Source organism: Syngnathoides biaculeatus, chromosome 13 (genome assembly GCF_019802595.1).
Source record: "Syngnathoides biaculeatus isolate LvHL_M chromosome 13, ASM1980259v1, whole genome shotgun sequence".
NCBI classification, from domain to species: Eukaryota; Metazoa; Chordata; class Actinopteri; order Syngnathiformes; family Syngnathidae; genus Syngnathoides; species Syngnathoides biaculeatus.
In genome coordinates this window covers 4,120,326-4,134,249 of record NC_084652.1, presented here as the reverse complement: position 1 = coordinate 4,134,249, position 13,924 = coordinate 4,120,326, and the positions used below count along the sequence as shown (strand labels likewise).

The 13,924-nt window shown below is 42.9% G+C and overlaps 1 protein-coding gene and 1 long non-coding RNA gene across 4 annotated transcripts in view; one reads left to right on the top strand and one right to left on the bottom strand.

Annotated features, from left to right (window-relative positions):
• LOC133510873 (uncharacterized) overlaps positions 1-13,924 on the top strand; it is a 45,372-nt gene that overhangs the window by 416 nt on the left and 31,032 nt on the right. For all 3 annotated transcript variants that reach the window (XR_009797728.1, XR_009797729.1, XR_009797727.1), the window contains exon 2: positions 8,512-8,557. This is a non-coding gene — a long non-coding RNA (uncharacterized LOC133510873). The remainder of the gene's footprint in view (positions 1-8,511; positions 8,558-13,924) is intronic.
• LOC133510872 (aquaporin-1-like) lies at positions 592-4,369 on the bottom strand. The gene is made up of 4 exons (XM_061839310.1): positions 3,437-4,369; positions 2,074-2,235; positions 1,907-1,987; positions 592-1,071 (listed from the first exon to the last, which is right to left on the bottom strand). Exons 1-4 carry the CDS (start codon positions 3,791-3,793, stop codon positions 892-894), a joined length of 780 nt encoding a protein of 259 aa, XP_061695294.1. The 5' UTR covers positions 3,794-4,369; the 3' UTR covers positions 592-891.

Sequence of the window (13,924 nt, the reverse complement as noted above, 5' to 3'; positions counted from 1 at the left end):
GCTCACTAGTGCTAATCGTAAATGCTAACCATTTAGCATAAGTTTATTTTTGTTGACTCAAATTTCTGTTGCACCAGCATATTTAGTTTAAGCACAGAAGTGCAGCTCTCATAAATAAATGAGACTAAAATGGACGTTAATAATTGAAAAATATTGCGATGATCATTAATTTTATTTTATTTATTTATTTTTTTTGGGGTGGGAGCAGCAAGTTTATTATCCCACGTACCCAGCACACCTGTTGATACAAGAATTCCAAAAAGTACAACAAAAATCATAAGAATTAACATGTGGGTCGTGTGATTTTCCAAGTACTTGCAGTGGATGAACTGGGGTTGAGTGTAAAAAGTTTGCAGACAAAATCATAATAATTAAAGCTGGACTTGTTACGTGCGGAAGAGGCTGTTTTATAATCGCTAGTACCTAGTAAACCTGTGATTTCACTGCGATAGTAGTACTTAAAAGGTTCAGAAAGTTAAAGTGTAACATGAAACTGTGATGATAATAATTAAAGCTTGACTCGCGCGTGATTTTATCATCCCCTTTTACAACTACGACATTGTCCTTAAATGCAACTAAAACAACAACCAAGAGGTTCAACACGTTTAATTTCTTTAAAAAAGTGACATTTTCAATACCATACAGACAAAAAGTGATAAAAGCCCGTACATGTGTACAAAATAATAGCAGAACATAGAATACTGATATTGGGGGAACATTTCGACACAAGCTGATAAGCTTTTTGCAATACCGAAGCTGTGGCTTGTGTGCATGCGTGTGTGTGTGTGCGCCAGCTTCCAGATAAAATTCCGGTAAGACAAACAGCTTTCTTTCTTTCTTTCTTTTTACAATGGCGTATAAACAAGCGCGGCGAGCTGCGTGCTCGGCCGCTTATTTCGTAGCCATCTCCACGGTGGAGGCGTCGTTGCCGCCGTTGACGTCGTAGTCGTCCGCCGGGCCGCTCACCAGCACCCGGATGCGTTCGGGGAAGTTGTCGAACTTGGGCGACAAGAGGAAGTCGTACACGAGGGCCGCCGCCACGCCGCCGCACATGGGCCCCACCCAGTACACCTGCGGTGGATTCGTTGGGGTTTAGTTATCAAGTAAATGTAGCGAGCGTGAGAATGTAACGAGAATAATCAAAAATTGACTCGCGGTGTGCATATGTGGCACGTTAATTTACTATAGGAGACCTTTGGAGAATTACATGACGCATGCTGTTTTACTATTTTGTAATTCTGGGGTGGATTAACTCGGCGCAATTGTGATGCAGTGGTTTGAAAAGTGGCAAAATAATCGTAAGAATTAAAGCTTGACTTGTGATAAGACTCACACGTAACATGTTATTTCACAATACTACGTCCCCAGGAGACTTACAGTGGCTTAACGGTCAAGTGTCATGAAATGGATGATTTTTAGTTTGTTTAGTCTGTCTGGGAGTCTCTTGTTCAGTTAGAAGTGATCCGCATATCATCTAAATATGGCTGGAAACAATAGGGTAATATTGCCCCGGACACTTCACTCGATTGTGAGATGTTGTCGTCTTCGAAAAGAGCTTCTGTGTCTGAAGGGGCGTGTACACGGCGTGTTTTCATTGGCGAACGTCCCAGTGTGATGTCACGGACAGAAGATGCTCGTTCATTTCAATATCTATTTTAGAATGTTTATAGGGATGACACTTGACCTTTTAACTGACGTAGATTCTGATGCAGGGATTTAAAAAAAAAGCACAGCGTTATAGTAAGAATTAAAGAATCAGGAATGGTGTACTGGATGAAGTACTTTTAACTGATGCAAGAGTTCAAAAAGTGTCAAATGTATTAAAAAAAAATACGAAGGATTATAGCGGGAATTGTGACTTGCACGTATGGATGATGTATGTGATTTTACTACGCCACATACGTACCCAGTGGTTGCTGAAGTCGTTCAGGATCAAAGCCGGACCGAAGGTGCGTGCGGGATTGATTCCGCAGCCAGTGAAACTGATCTGGGATCATCAACGCACACAATCGTCAAGATATGAATTTCCCTCGGGAAGAGTAATGTAACGCGCGCCGGGTAACGCAAACTCACCGCCGCCAAGTGTCCCAGGCACACGGAGAGGCCGATGGCCAAGGGGGCGGAGCCGCTGACGTCGCGTCGCCTTTTATCAGTCACGGCGATGACACAGAGGACAAGCTGGAAGGTGGCCAGTAGTTCGATGCCCACGCCCTGACTGGGGGTGATGCCGCTCAGCTGAAAAAGCCAGTTAGAGGGTTTCTCGCGCTGTTACTAAAAATGTGCGCCGAGTGCCGCTATCTCGCCACGCCAGATGCTGATATTAGCGGCTGCAGGAGTAGCGGGGACCTTTAACTCATTTGTTGGTTGAAAAAGTAATAACAACAGGGCTGGGGAACTAAGGTCACACTCAATATGTAATTCATGATAGCTTTTGCATGTTTTTAGACTTGCGTAGGCCAGGCATATACGGCCCACGGGCCACAGGTTGCACACCTTGCTGTAAGCATGTCTTCGTTCATGTAGTTAATTTTTTTTATTGTCATGTTAAGATTTTGATTTAAAACGTTCTGACCTGTTTTTTCATGCAAAATATTTTTTTTTCTTGTAAAAATAAAAATCCCGTGAAATAGTTTTTTTCTTATTAGAGGATTTTTGTCATTGTAAGGTAAATCAAAACCTGTAAAATGAAAAGGTTTTTCTCTCATAAAATATTTATTTCTCTTTCCCAAGATTGCAAGTTTATTCTTTTAATCTTAGCAATGTCCTGTGAAATGAAAATTTTATTGTTTTTTCATTAAAATCACCTGCAATAAGAATATTCCCAACAATTTTTTTAATGTAAATCGTGAACTTTTGACCTCTAACTTCTCCCATAAAATGAAAACAATATATATTTTAAATGTCTATTTTCTTGTAAATTTGGTACTTTTTTTTCCCATAGTTACAAAAATTCTTGTAAAAATGTTGTCATGCTACTGTGCTTTTATTGTCCAAATACATGATCGGCATTTTTTCTTATAACATTTTTTTCCTGTAAAGTTATGCATTTTTTTTCTCATTAAAATCTAGAAACAAAAAAATGACTGTAAAACTATATTTTTTTTTCTTGAAAGGTTTTTTTTTTTTCCGCTCATGAAATCAAAAACGGAATTTACTTAATAATACAACTCCATATTTGGCATATCAGGACTTTTTACCAAACATTTTTGAAGTAAAATTTTTATTTGCAAAAAAAAGAAAAAAATGAAGGAATTGATTACGAATTTTAAATACAAGGCTTATTCTTAAGTTCTCCACAAGTAATAATATTTTGGACTTACCTTGCAGAAAATGATCACTGAAGACATTATTTATTCCAGTCTGATTTTAGCCCCCCCATCTGATGCATTGCTTGATTTTCAGCGAAATCCAAACATTTTTGGCTTTTGCCGCTTACCTGATTGAGGCCCAGCGCGTCGGTGGCGGCGGGCCGCGCTCCGTACAGAATGCCGCTGGCCAGGGCCGAGCCCAGCATCTGGGCCACGACGTACATGACGGCCCGGAACACGCTGATCTGGCAGCTGGCCAGCATGCCCAGCGTGACGGCCGGGTTGAGGTGGGCGCCGCTGACGTGGCCCAGGCTCTGCGCCAGCGTGGCGATGGCCAGCCCGAAGGCCAGCGACACCTTGACCTCTTGACCCGGATCGCCGGGCTTGCCGATGGCCGCCGCGATGCTGAGGAAGATGAACAGGGTCATGCCCACCAGTTCGGCCAGGACGGCCCTCCAGAAGGCTTTGCTCTTGAACTCCCTCATGGTGGTGTGTGGCTGCAAATTCTGCGCACACCCGCAAGTGTGTGTTGAGTGTTGAGACAAAAAGCGAGCGGCGGTGTATTTAAGGCCTCCTGGCTGATAATGGTCAGTGGGCGGGCTTTAAAAACTGAAAGGGCCACCGCTGAATTAATGAGAAATTGAAAAGGACCTCCTTCTCCGGCCCCACAACCGGCACCTCCCAGTCAACTCCACGACTTGGAGAAAACTTTTTTTTTTTTTAAAACCCAGCCACCGTTCCAAAAAGTCCAAATGAGCACGTCGACGTCAAGAAAAAGCTTCACTTTTCAGAACGTGTCACAGAGAGTCCAAAAGAATCAATTGGTACGAGGCCAGAACAAAGGCGGTCAATCATTAACCGCAAGGATGAGCGCTAAATAATTATTACGAGGTGAAACATCAACTCTTGAGAAAAGGACCGGTCGCCTGCACCTGGACCCCCCTCCCCGTGACTCCGACGAAGGGAGGGAGAGCGCGAGAGTGGGAAAACGCCGGACGGGACGGCGGCCGCTGGACACGGAAGGCCACGGTTTGCCGGACGCACGTGTCGGGGGATTGATTAGCACGTGCGCGCGATCGGCCTGACGCTTCAAGGAGTTCGTGTAATCGATGTCTCTATGATTCCAGCTTTGATACGTGTCGTAGTCTTCCGAGATCATAGACGACTCGTCGCAGACAAAACAAAGTCAAACACAAATGCAGTAATTACTTAATTTTGCCCTTAACTAAGACACCGATGAAGTTTATTGCTTTCTATTAAGATAACACAAATTTCTGCTTGGAAATTGCACCAAATTTCTATAATGAAAAGTCACTGAATATGACCACTTTTTTTTTTTTTATATATCAAAGTTCCAACTATTATTTTTTTTCTTGTAAAGGTTTATCCTCGTAAAACATTTTCTCTTGACGGTTTGACTTTCTTATAAATTCCCACCATAGATTACAGAAGTTCCCTCTAATCTCGCAATAAATGATATTTTGAAAATTTAATTCATTTTGCAGAATTATGAATACATTTTCCCCATCAGTTAAGTTTACAACTTTATTCTAGTAAATCCATCCATCCAATTTCTTTGCTGGTTATCCTCACAAGGGTCGCGGGGAGTGCCGGAGCCTATCGCAGCTGTCAACGGGCAGGATACGGGCGGGGTACACCCTGAACTGGTCGCCAGCCAATCGCAGGGCACATAGAGGCAAACAGACGCACCCACAATCACACCTTGGGGCAATTTAGAGTGTCCAATTAATGTTGCATGTTTTTTGGAATGTGGGAGGAAACCGGAGTAACGTGCAAACTCCACACAGGCGGGTCCGGGATTGAACCCGGGACCTCAAAACTGTGAGGTCAACGGTTTTACTAGCTGCTCCACCGTGCTGCCTCTGGTAAATCCAACCCTCCCAAAAAAAAAAAACAAAAACAAAAAAAAAAAGATAATCAAATTTTGTAAATTCCCCAGTGTAATATTATGACATATTATGACCTGAAAACCTGCAACATTAATTGTACGCTCTAAATCTGGGGTGTCAAATTCATTTTTGTCACAGGCAGGCCACGTTGTAGTGTACCATTTCCCTCAGAAGGCCGTTATGACTGTGAATCCATGAAAATCTTTTGCCTCATGATATTTACAGATTATATTTCTGGACTAGTTTTGAATCAGAAACCAAGCATAACGTGTTTTTCAACTGTTGTTCATGTTTGGTCACATAAAAATGCTTCCAATATCTCAACTTTATCATTCATGATATGACAATTTGAAATTTTGTTACTGATTATCCCAAAAATCATGGAAGTTCATATACACGATTTGCCTTCGCGGGCCACATAAAATCATGCGGGGGGCCGGATCTGGACCCTGGGCCTTGAGTTTGACACCTGTCCTCTCAATTGCCCATAGGTGTGATTGTGAGTGCGGCTGTTTGTCTCCATGTGCCCTGCGATTGGCTGACAACCAGTTCAGGGTGTACCCGGCCTCCTGTGGTTGATAGCTGTAATAGGCTCTAGCACTCCCAGTGACCCTTGTGAGGATAAGTGGCAAAGAAAATGGATGGATGGAAGACATTATTTTATTACTTTTAGAGATTTCGTGAGAGAATTGGATTGATTGAATTCAAATCTTGATTGTAAAACGAGACTTTGATTTTTCTCGTTAAAATTGAAATGTATTCAAAATAAATCCACACATTGGGATATTAGGAACTAATAACGGACGTCGTGCAGTCATGCATCTTACAAGCTTCAAAATGTTTGTCCGAGTGACACCCCCCCCCCCCCCACGCGGGGGTGGCCAGATCAGAGGAAAAAAAAAAACCAAAAACCTCGCGAGCTGAAGGACGCCTTGTGTTGTTTTGCACATTTTTCGTGGCCATGCAGCGACGGCTGAGCGAGCAGAGCGAAAGGTTAAAGGCGGAGGAGCGCCGAGCGAGCGCTCTGAAAACCCAGCGACCCACAAAATAGCCTGTGACAAGTTGAGGCGGGGCGGGGGGGGGGGGGGACATCTCATTTTATTAATTGCTCCAGTGGGCCCCCTCCTCGCTGAGGAGCCCATCAAAAACAAATACTGTACAGCGCGTCCTCCGTCTCTTTTGGCAGGAAAATGAAATGATGAAGGATTTCAGAAAGTCGATGAGAAAATAAATGTACTCAAGCTGCAACTTACTGGCACCAAAGGCGTGATTGTGTTGCTTTAGCGCCATCTTCTGGCAACTTAGTAGAAGTGAGTTGAGGACCTTCACTTAGTCAAAAGTATTTTTGATCGGCATTTTTTTAAAAGAAAACACAGTGCTGGTTTTATGAGATTTAGAAAAAAAATCATTTATTCAGACAAAAAATTAATTGGACACCCTAAATTGTTCCTTCTTTCGTGTTCAACCTGGTGTACATGTCGTCATATGCATGCAAACGTGCAACATTAATTGGAAACTCTTAAATTGCCCCAAGGTGTGTTTGTGAGTGCGGCTGTTTTATTTCCATGTGCCCTCCGATTGGCTCGCAACCAGTTGAGGGTGTACCCCGCCTCCTGCCCGTTGACAGCTGGGATAGGCTCCAGCACTCCCCGCGACCCCTCGTGAGGATAAGCGGCAAAGAAAATGGATGGATGGAGCCTCCGGCATTCCCGCAACCCTTGTGAGGATAAGCGGCTCATGTGTATGGATGGATAAGATTACAATTTTCAAAATACTTGGAATATTCCCAAAAATGTTTACAATTTTAGAGCATAAAGGCAAGAACAAATTGAAACAAAATTGAGTTGCCACACCTGAAAAACTGTTTGGCCGCCCGGTGCCGCTGTTTCGGAGCAGAGTTCAAACGGGTTTACCGCTTGCGGGCCAGCACGTGGCCTCCGTTTGCCCCGAACGGGACGACGGCGACCGGAGCTCCATCGCACCCGTGCGGCTTTTATCGTTTCCTCTCTCGGTGGTCACGTGGCGCCGGCTGATGGTCGTTCCTTCTGTTGTTGTTTCCTCGTCGCCGACGGGCGAAAACGTGAGCTCGCATCCTGCCAGAGGGCATCGGGGGGGGGGGGGGCTTCTCCTTGTCACGCGGGCCCCCACCTGAACGCGTACAAAACGCAGCTCCACCCTGGAATATCCCCGGCTAATCGTTCCTGATCCATTAAAACACAAACTTTGACCAAAATCTACCTTATTCATGCGCTCGACAGTTCTCATCCTAAAGTAGCTATTTGTTTATTAACCCATTAAGATGAATATTAACGTGATATACAGGATTACCACTTTATCTTATTAATATTAGTCCTTTGATGTAAAATGTCTTTTTTTTCTTAAAATCATTACTTATTTCTAGTACTATTAGAAATCCATCCATCCATTTTTTTAGCTGCTTATCCTCACTAGGGTAGCAAGAGTGCTGGAGCCTATCGCAGCTGTCTACAGGCTGTAGGCGGGGTACACCCTGAACTGGTCGCCAGCCAATCGCAGGGCACATGGAGACAAACAGCCGCACTCACAATCACACCTATGAGCAATTTAAAGTGTCTAATTAATGTTGCATGTTTTTGGGACGTGGGAGGAAACCGGAGTACCCTGGGAAAACCCACGCAGGCACGGGGAGAACGTGCAAACGCCACACAGGTGGGGGCAGGATCGAACCCGGGACCTCAGAACTGTGAGGCCAACGCTAATATTACCACTTTATTTTATTAATATTAGCCCTTTTTTGTAAAATGTCATTTTTTCTTAAAATCATTACTTATTTCTAGTAATTTTAGAATTGTTTTATTTTTTATATTTTAATGTTACACATTAAGAGGTTTACACTTTACAAGAAAAACAAAATCCTAATATTACAAAGAGAAAGTGGTAATATTAAGAGAATAATTTCCCTCCAAAATAAAGTACTATTTCCAGAAAAATTATTGGATTATGGTTATTTTATTTTTTTGTAGCATAACTGTATTTTGAAAAAAAATATTGGTTTTCTTATCTTCACAATTTTACTGTCATTAAATGACACATCTTGTCATTAAATTGTCCCTTTAAATTTTTTTCCATATATTACAACTTTATTACCATTTAGTCAAAAGGAACTTTATCTCTTTTTTTTGCCAGAACTGTACAACTTCTTTCTCTTAAGATTACACAATTTTGTCATTAAAATGAAAATAGATATAAATATTTTTCTCCTTCCATTATTGTGACTTTTTATTTATTTCTTGCTTCATTTTCATACGTTTCAGATTCAAAGTGAGAGCATGCCGTCCCCGCCACGAGGCTTCACTGCAGGTACACTACGGTGTTTGTTTTCCTAATTTCTTCCCCTGACTGTACCACATTTTCCCACATGTGCTTGGGAGATTCTGGTGTGGTTGAAATTCCAAAAAGTTAAAAATTATTTATACATGCCTCATTTGTTGGATATGACAAAAATACGCCCTGTGAGGAGAACAGTGTTGACTTTTTCTATCCACTGTATCGTTGCGTCCCCAACTTGCTCTCACTCGTTCAGTTGTCGTCCCCCCCCCCACGTCGTTCCTTCCTCCATCGCTCTTTCAAGTGCACAAACCCCCCCCCCACCCCACCCCTCCACATTTTCCAGTGGAGATACCCTCAATCTGGTACTCCCCCCCTCAAGCAAACCTTCCTGTGAGTTGACACTCCCAAGCTGCGTCAACTCGCCCCCCCCCCCCCTCCAAGGTTTACATTCAGCGTGGTGAAAAGATTACACACGTCAAGTAAAACGTGATTGAATTGAGGAAAAACAGAGGAATGGACCTACCAGGTAGGCCAACATTTTTTCTCGAAAATGCGATGAATTGTCCCCCCCCCCAAAAAAAATTTAATAAATAAATAAATTCACTTCACTTTGGATTTACATTTTGCATCAAAGTCAAGTGTGAGCCAAAGCATAATTTACAATGACAAAAAGCAACAGCTTCGATAGCACAAAGACATTTTGTAAGTAAGACCTTTGGACGACCTCTTTTTCTTATCTTGAGCACGTTAGAGGTGATGAGTTGTTCAAATTTGAAATGAATTGACGGTAAATGGTGCCCGACTAATATGGCCTTTACAACAATGTAATTAACTGCTTGGCCCATTTGAAATCTTTTGCTAACCAAACCCAAGGAACCTAAAGAGCACCTCAGATGGATCAAACCAAATCTAAATCCCAGTAAAGATAATGTTATGTAATTGATGAACAGATTCCGACACGTTTGTGAACAGACACACAACATTAACACAGCGATGATCACTTTTGTCCCTATTTGTCACAGACCATCGAGCATCACAAACAGCTTTCAATTTTAGTGTCCTGTTAATGTTCAACTATGTGGTTCAATACTAGTAGTTTTTTTGTAAAACCGTACATTTTCAAATACATCATTGGTGCTGTTGTGGTCGAATCTTAATCTTTTCATTTCTATTAAAATCATTTATCCTTTACAGTTGAATTCTGTGTCAATCTATTTTTGAACTCAAATTATTATTATATATTTTTTAGTCCTAATAACATATAATACGACCCTTGTTAATGCAGGCCGTGATTAGCTGGCAACTAGTTCACGGTGTACCCCGCGTTCTGCCCGAAGATAGCTGGGATAGTCTCCAGGACTCCCGCAACTATAGTGAGGATAAGCAGCTCTGAAAATGGACAGATATTAGTACAGTGAAAAAGTCTGCATTACTCACTTGAAAACTCACTCATTCACTTTTTTTGCAGTACAGTGATACCTCTACTTACAAAATTAATTTGTTCCGGAAGTCGCTTTGTAGCATGAATTTTTCGCAAGTAGAAGCGCTTTTTACATGTAAATAGTCTAATCCGTTCCAAGACCCCCCCCCCCAAAAAAAAGCATTCAAAGTACATAATGTAAACTATAAAGAAAATTATATAAATAATTTGGGGTCTGCGAATCCAGCACCCATTTTTGCATTTGGTATACTGAATTTTATTTCAGAAAAAGAAAATATTTTTTCAAAAGAGGCGTTTTGTAACCTGAATTTTTTGTTACTAGAGGCATTCGGAAGTAGTCATAAAAACCTTTTAGGGTCAGGGGCGGGGGTCAGTTTCTTGCGGGTTTTCGGTATTACCGTTAAGTCCACAGTTCAGTCCGTAGCCCTTATGAATAGCAATGATAATGAAATTAAGAATTCGCAATAAATATCTTGGGTTTGAGGAGCTTCTACGTACATAGCTGTTTAACCATTACAGAAAAATGGAGAATGGAGTACCGTCAAGTAAAACTTTCCATTTTCAGCAGAGTGCAATTTTTTAGCATTTTCGACACGGGCTGTGAAAATCTACCATGGTGACGACCCCCCCCCCCCCCCCCCCCCCGCACACACCTGAGTAACGATGTTGATAAACCAGAACTGCCCTTTTCGGGACAGTAAGACGCTTGTGGATGATAGTGAACCCCCCCGAATCCCGTACGACACCTCCGAGTCAAGAGTTCACATTTTACACAAGATTACCTCGGAGCAAGGACCCCTCCTATGCCCACACGCATTTTCATTTTTAAAGGTGCCATAAGGACCCATGCGTCAAGCCAAATTGCAGAAAAAAAAAAACACGCGGGAAAAAATATTTTTTAGCATTAGTTGAATGCACAACTCAACAATATTGTGAATTAATAAGTACCCCCCCCCCCCCCCGCACACACCTGAGTAACGATGTTGATAAACCAGAACTGCCCTTTTCGGGACAGTAAGACGCTTGTGGATGATAGTGAACCCCCCCGAATCCCGTACGACACCTCCGAGTCAAGAGTTCACATTTTACACAAGATTACCTCGGAGCAAGGACCCCTCCTATGCCCACACGCATTTTCATTTTTAAAGGTGCCATAAGGACCCATGCGTCAAGCCAAATTGCAGAAAAAAAAAAACACGCGGGAAAAAATATTTTTTAGCATTAGTTGAATGCACAACTCAACAATATTGTGAATTAATAAGTACCCCCCCCCCACACACACACGCACACGCCACTAAACCACCCCACCCCATCCAAAGGAAATGTTAAAACTTCTCGTATGTGTGAACAGGTATTTGGCACAAGTGTTTTCAGGATTTTTCCACGGCCATTGGTATGTAAATGAAAGGCTTCCCGGCACTCGTGCATCAAATATATATATTTTTTTATTAATTACCAAAATTAATTTGAATTTACAACAGCTGTTGAAATCACCTCAAAGTGTTTATTTAGCATTTGGAAACTTTTGAAATTGACCATAGTGCGTATGGCTGTTATGATCAAGACAAGGTGTGTTGAAAAATATGAGCAATAAGAAAGACAGTCATTGTATTTTCACTTGCGGAAGCAGCACTTCATTCATCAGGCCGGCGAATTACACTTTAATAATTAGTTAGGTGGCAGATGCAGTGGAAACATCAACAAATGGGACCTCATTTGAAACAGGCAGATCTTCAGTCATCTTAATTATAAAATCACGGTCGGAGAAACCCGGCATGAAGGCGGTACCGTATACAGTTGAAAGATTGTGCCTCGCTCACTTATACATTTTGGGAACGAGGCAGTTCAAAGAAAATGTGCAAGGTTGTTGGAATTTCACACGTCGGCAGGGGTCGGACACACGCACCGGAAACTTAATTATTTGTATACAAGCTATAAAAAATGTCAGTAAAATACGCACGTCCCCCGAGCTGTTGAAATGAAAAGCAGCTGAGTGTGTAAATTTACATGCCTAATGGGACGTGCAATAACTCGACACGCATCCTTGAGGCTGCTCAATTAAGGTTTCAGAAATTCAAAAGGAGGCCCTTGACAATTTAGGTTTTATATGATCATTTCAGATACTCGTAAACAGATCACGTATCGCTCCCATGATGGGAGAACGCGGTACATTCTTATCGGCCGGCCCGCCGTGGCTTTCTATTCGTTTATCAAATACTTTTCATTCCAGGGAGGTTAATGTTATCCCAATTCCTGAGGGGGGACGGCAGACCGGCCATAAAAACCTAATCGAGTCCGGTTATCTTGAAACAATTGGCTCCTTTTATTATCTCCCGGCAGGGACGCGGCGATACTACGCAGGGCGCAAAGGATTTTATGATGTGTGAAAACATCATAAAAACTCTGGCAAGCAAGCTTGCGTGTCACGCAAAAGGGGGACGTTGGGCGATATCCGCTGTGGAAAGTGTGTCAAGCGGACGGGGAATCTGACGTGGCCGCTCGGCGGGGGTCTCCTCTGTGAACCCGAACGTGGGAGCGTTTGTTGTCGTGGCGCCCGAGACCCCTGACCAGGCTTTTCACAACTGTTTCTTTTTGTTACCTTTTGTTGAGGTGATGAATGCAAGAAAAGAACTTTACAATGCTCATAAATGGGTAAAGAAGCACAATGGCTGATCCGTCCAATAAAACCCTTGTGAGACTCTCGGTATTTGGACGGTGGCTTCGAATTGCAACGTTAGCGCAGGAGAGTCTCCAGTTTGAGTCCCCCCGTGCCCACGTCATTATCTCCCTGTGGCATGTCTTGTTTCCATCCATCTATATTCTTAGCCGCTTATCCTCACGAGGGTCGCGGGGAGTGCTGGAGGCTGTCCCAGCTGTCATCAGGTAGGAGGCACAGTACACCCTGAACTGGTCGCCAGCCAATCGCAGGGCACATGGAGACAAACAGCCGCACTCACGATCACACCTAGAGGCAATTTTAGAGTGTCCAATTAATGTTGCATGTTTTTGGGACGTGGGAGGAAACCGGAGTACCCTGGGAAAACCCACACAGGCACGGGGAGAACATGGAAACTCTACGCAGGGAGGACCGCGATTGAATCCGGATCCTCGGAACTGTGAGGCCAACGCTTTCCAGCTGAGCCACTGTGCTACCTGTCTTGTTTCCAGTTTAGGTTTATCTCTGGTTTTCTTTGTTACTATGGTTATTAGGTGTTGGACTTTGGCATTTTTGGATTTAAATATCATTTTTTTGAAATTCCTGGACTCCTGCCTTGCGTCACTGCTTCTTGCACTTGGGTCCTCCACGTTTTTGTCTTGCCTTTACTATCCCCCCGACTCTGACGTTATTTACTTTAAAAGCTTTCCTTTAGTCGACAATCTCTACTTTTTAAAATTTAAATTTCATCAAATGTTGTTCAGTTTATGCAAAAGATGAGCATGTTCATATTTGCATTTTGTTCCTTTACTCGTTGTAAACCGAAGCCTTTAACCGAGGTATGTACCACTTTGTTTTTTTTGGCATGTCATTACACCCCTACACGGCATCCAAATTATTTCACAATAGCTGAAATTCTGTGCAGTATTCCCGAATGCCGCCATTTACTTCGAAAAGGCTGTCCTGCAAACCCGTTGAGGATGGCGTGAAGAGGTGAAGAAATATGGTCTTCCCCTGCCATGACACGTTGCAGAATACGAGGATGTTGCCAAACTAAACAAGCTCCTTCCCTGATAAGGCGACGGCCATTTGTGAATGCGTCTTCAGAGAATTCCCGACACTTCCTTTTCTCCGACAAACCACAACAAAACACGTCTGCTTGGATTTCTTCCAAATGAGACTCGAGTGACGCCGACGTGGGAAATTTCAAGGTTGTAGTAAATCGAAACTTTCCGCAACGCGTGGCTAAAACGGCAAGGTCGTCGGGAAAATCATCTGTCACCGTTCAAAATCAGCCACA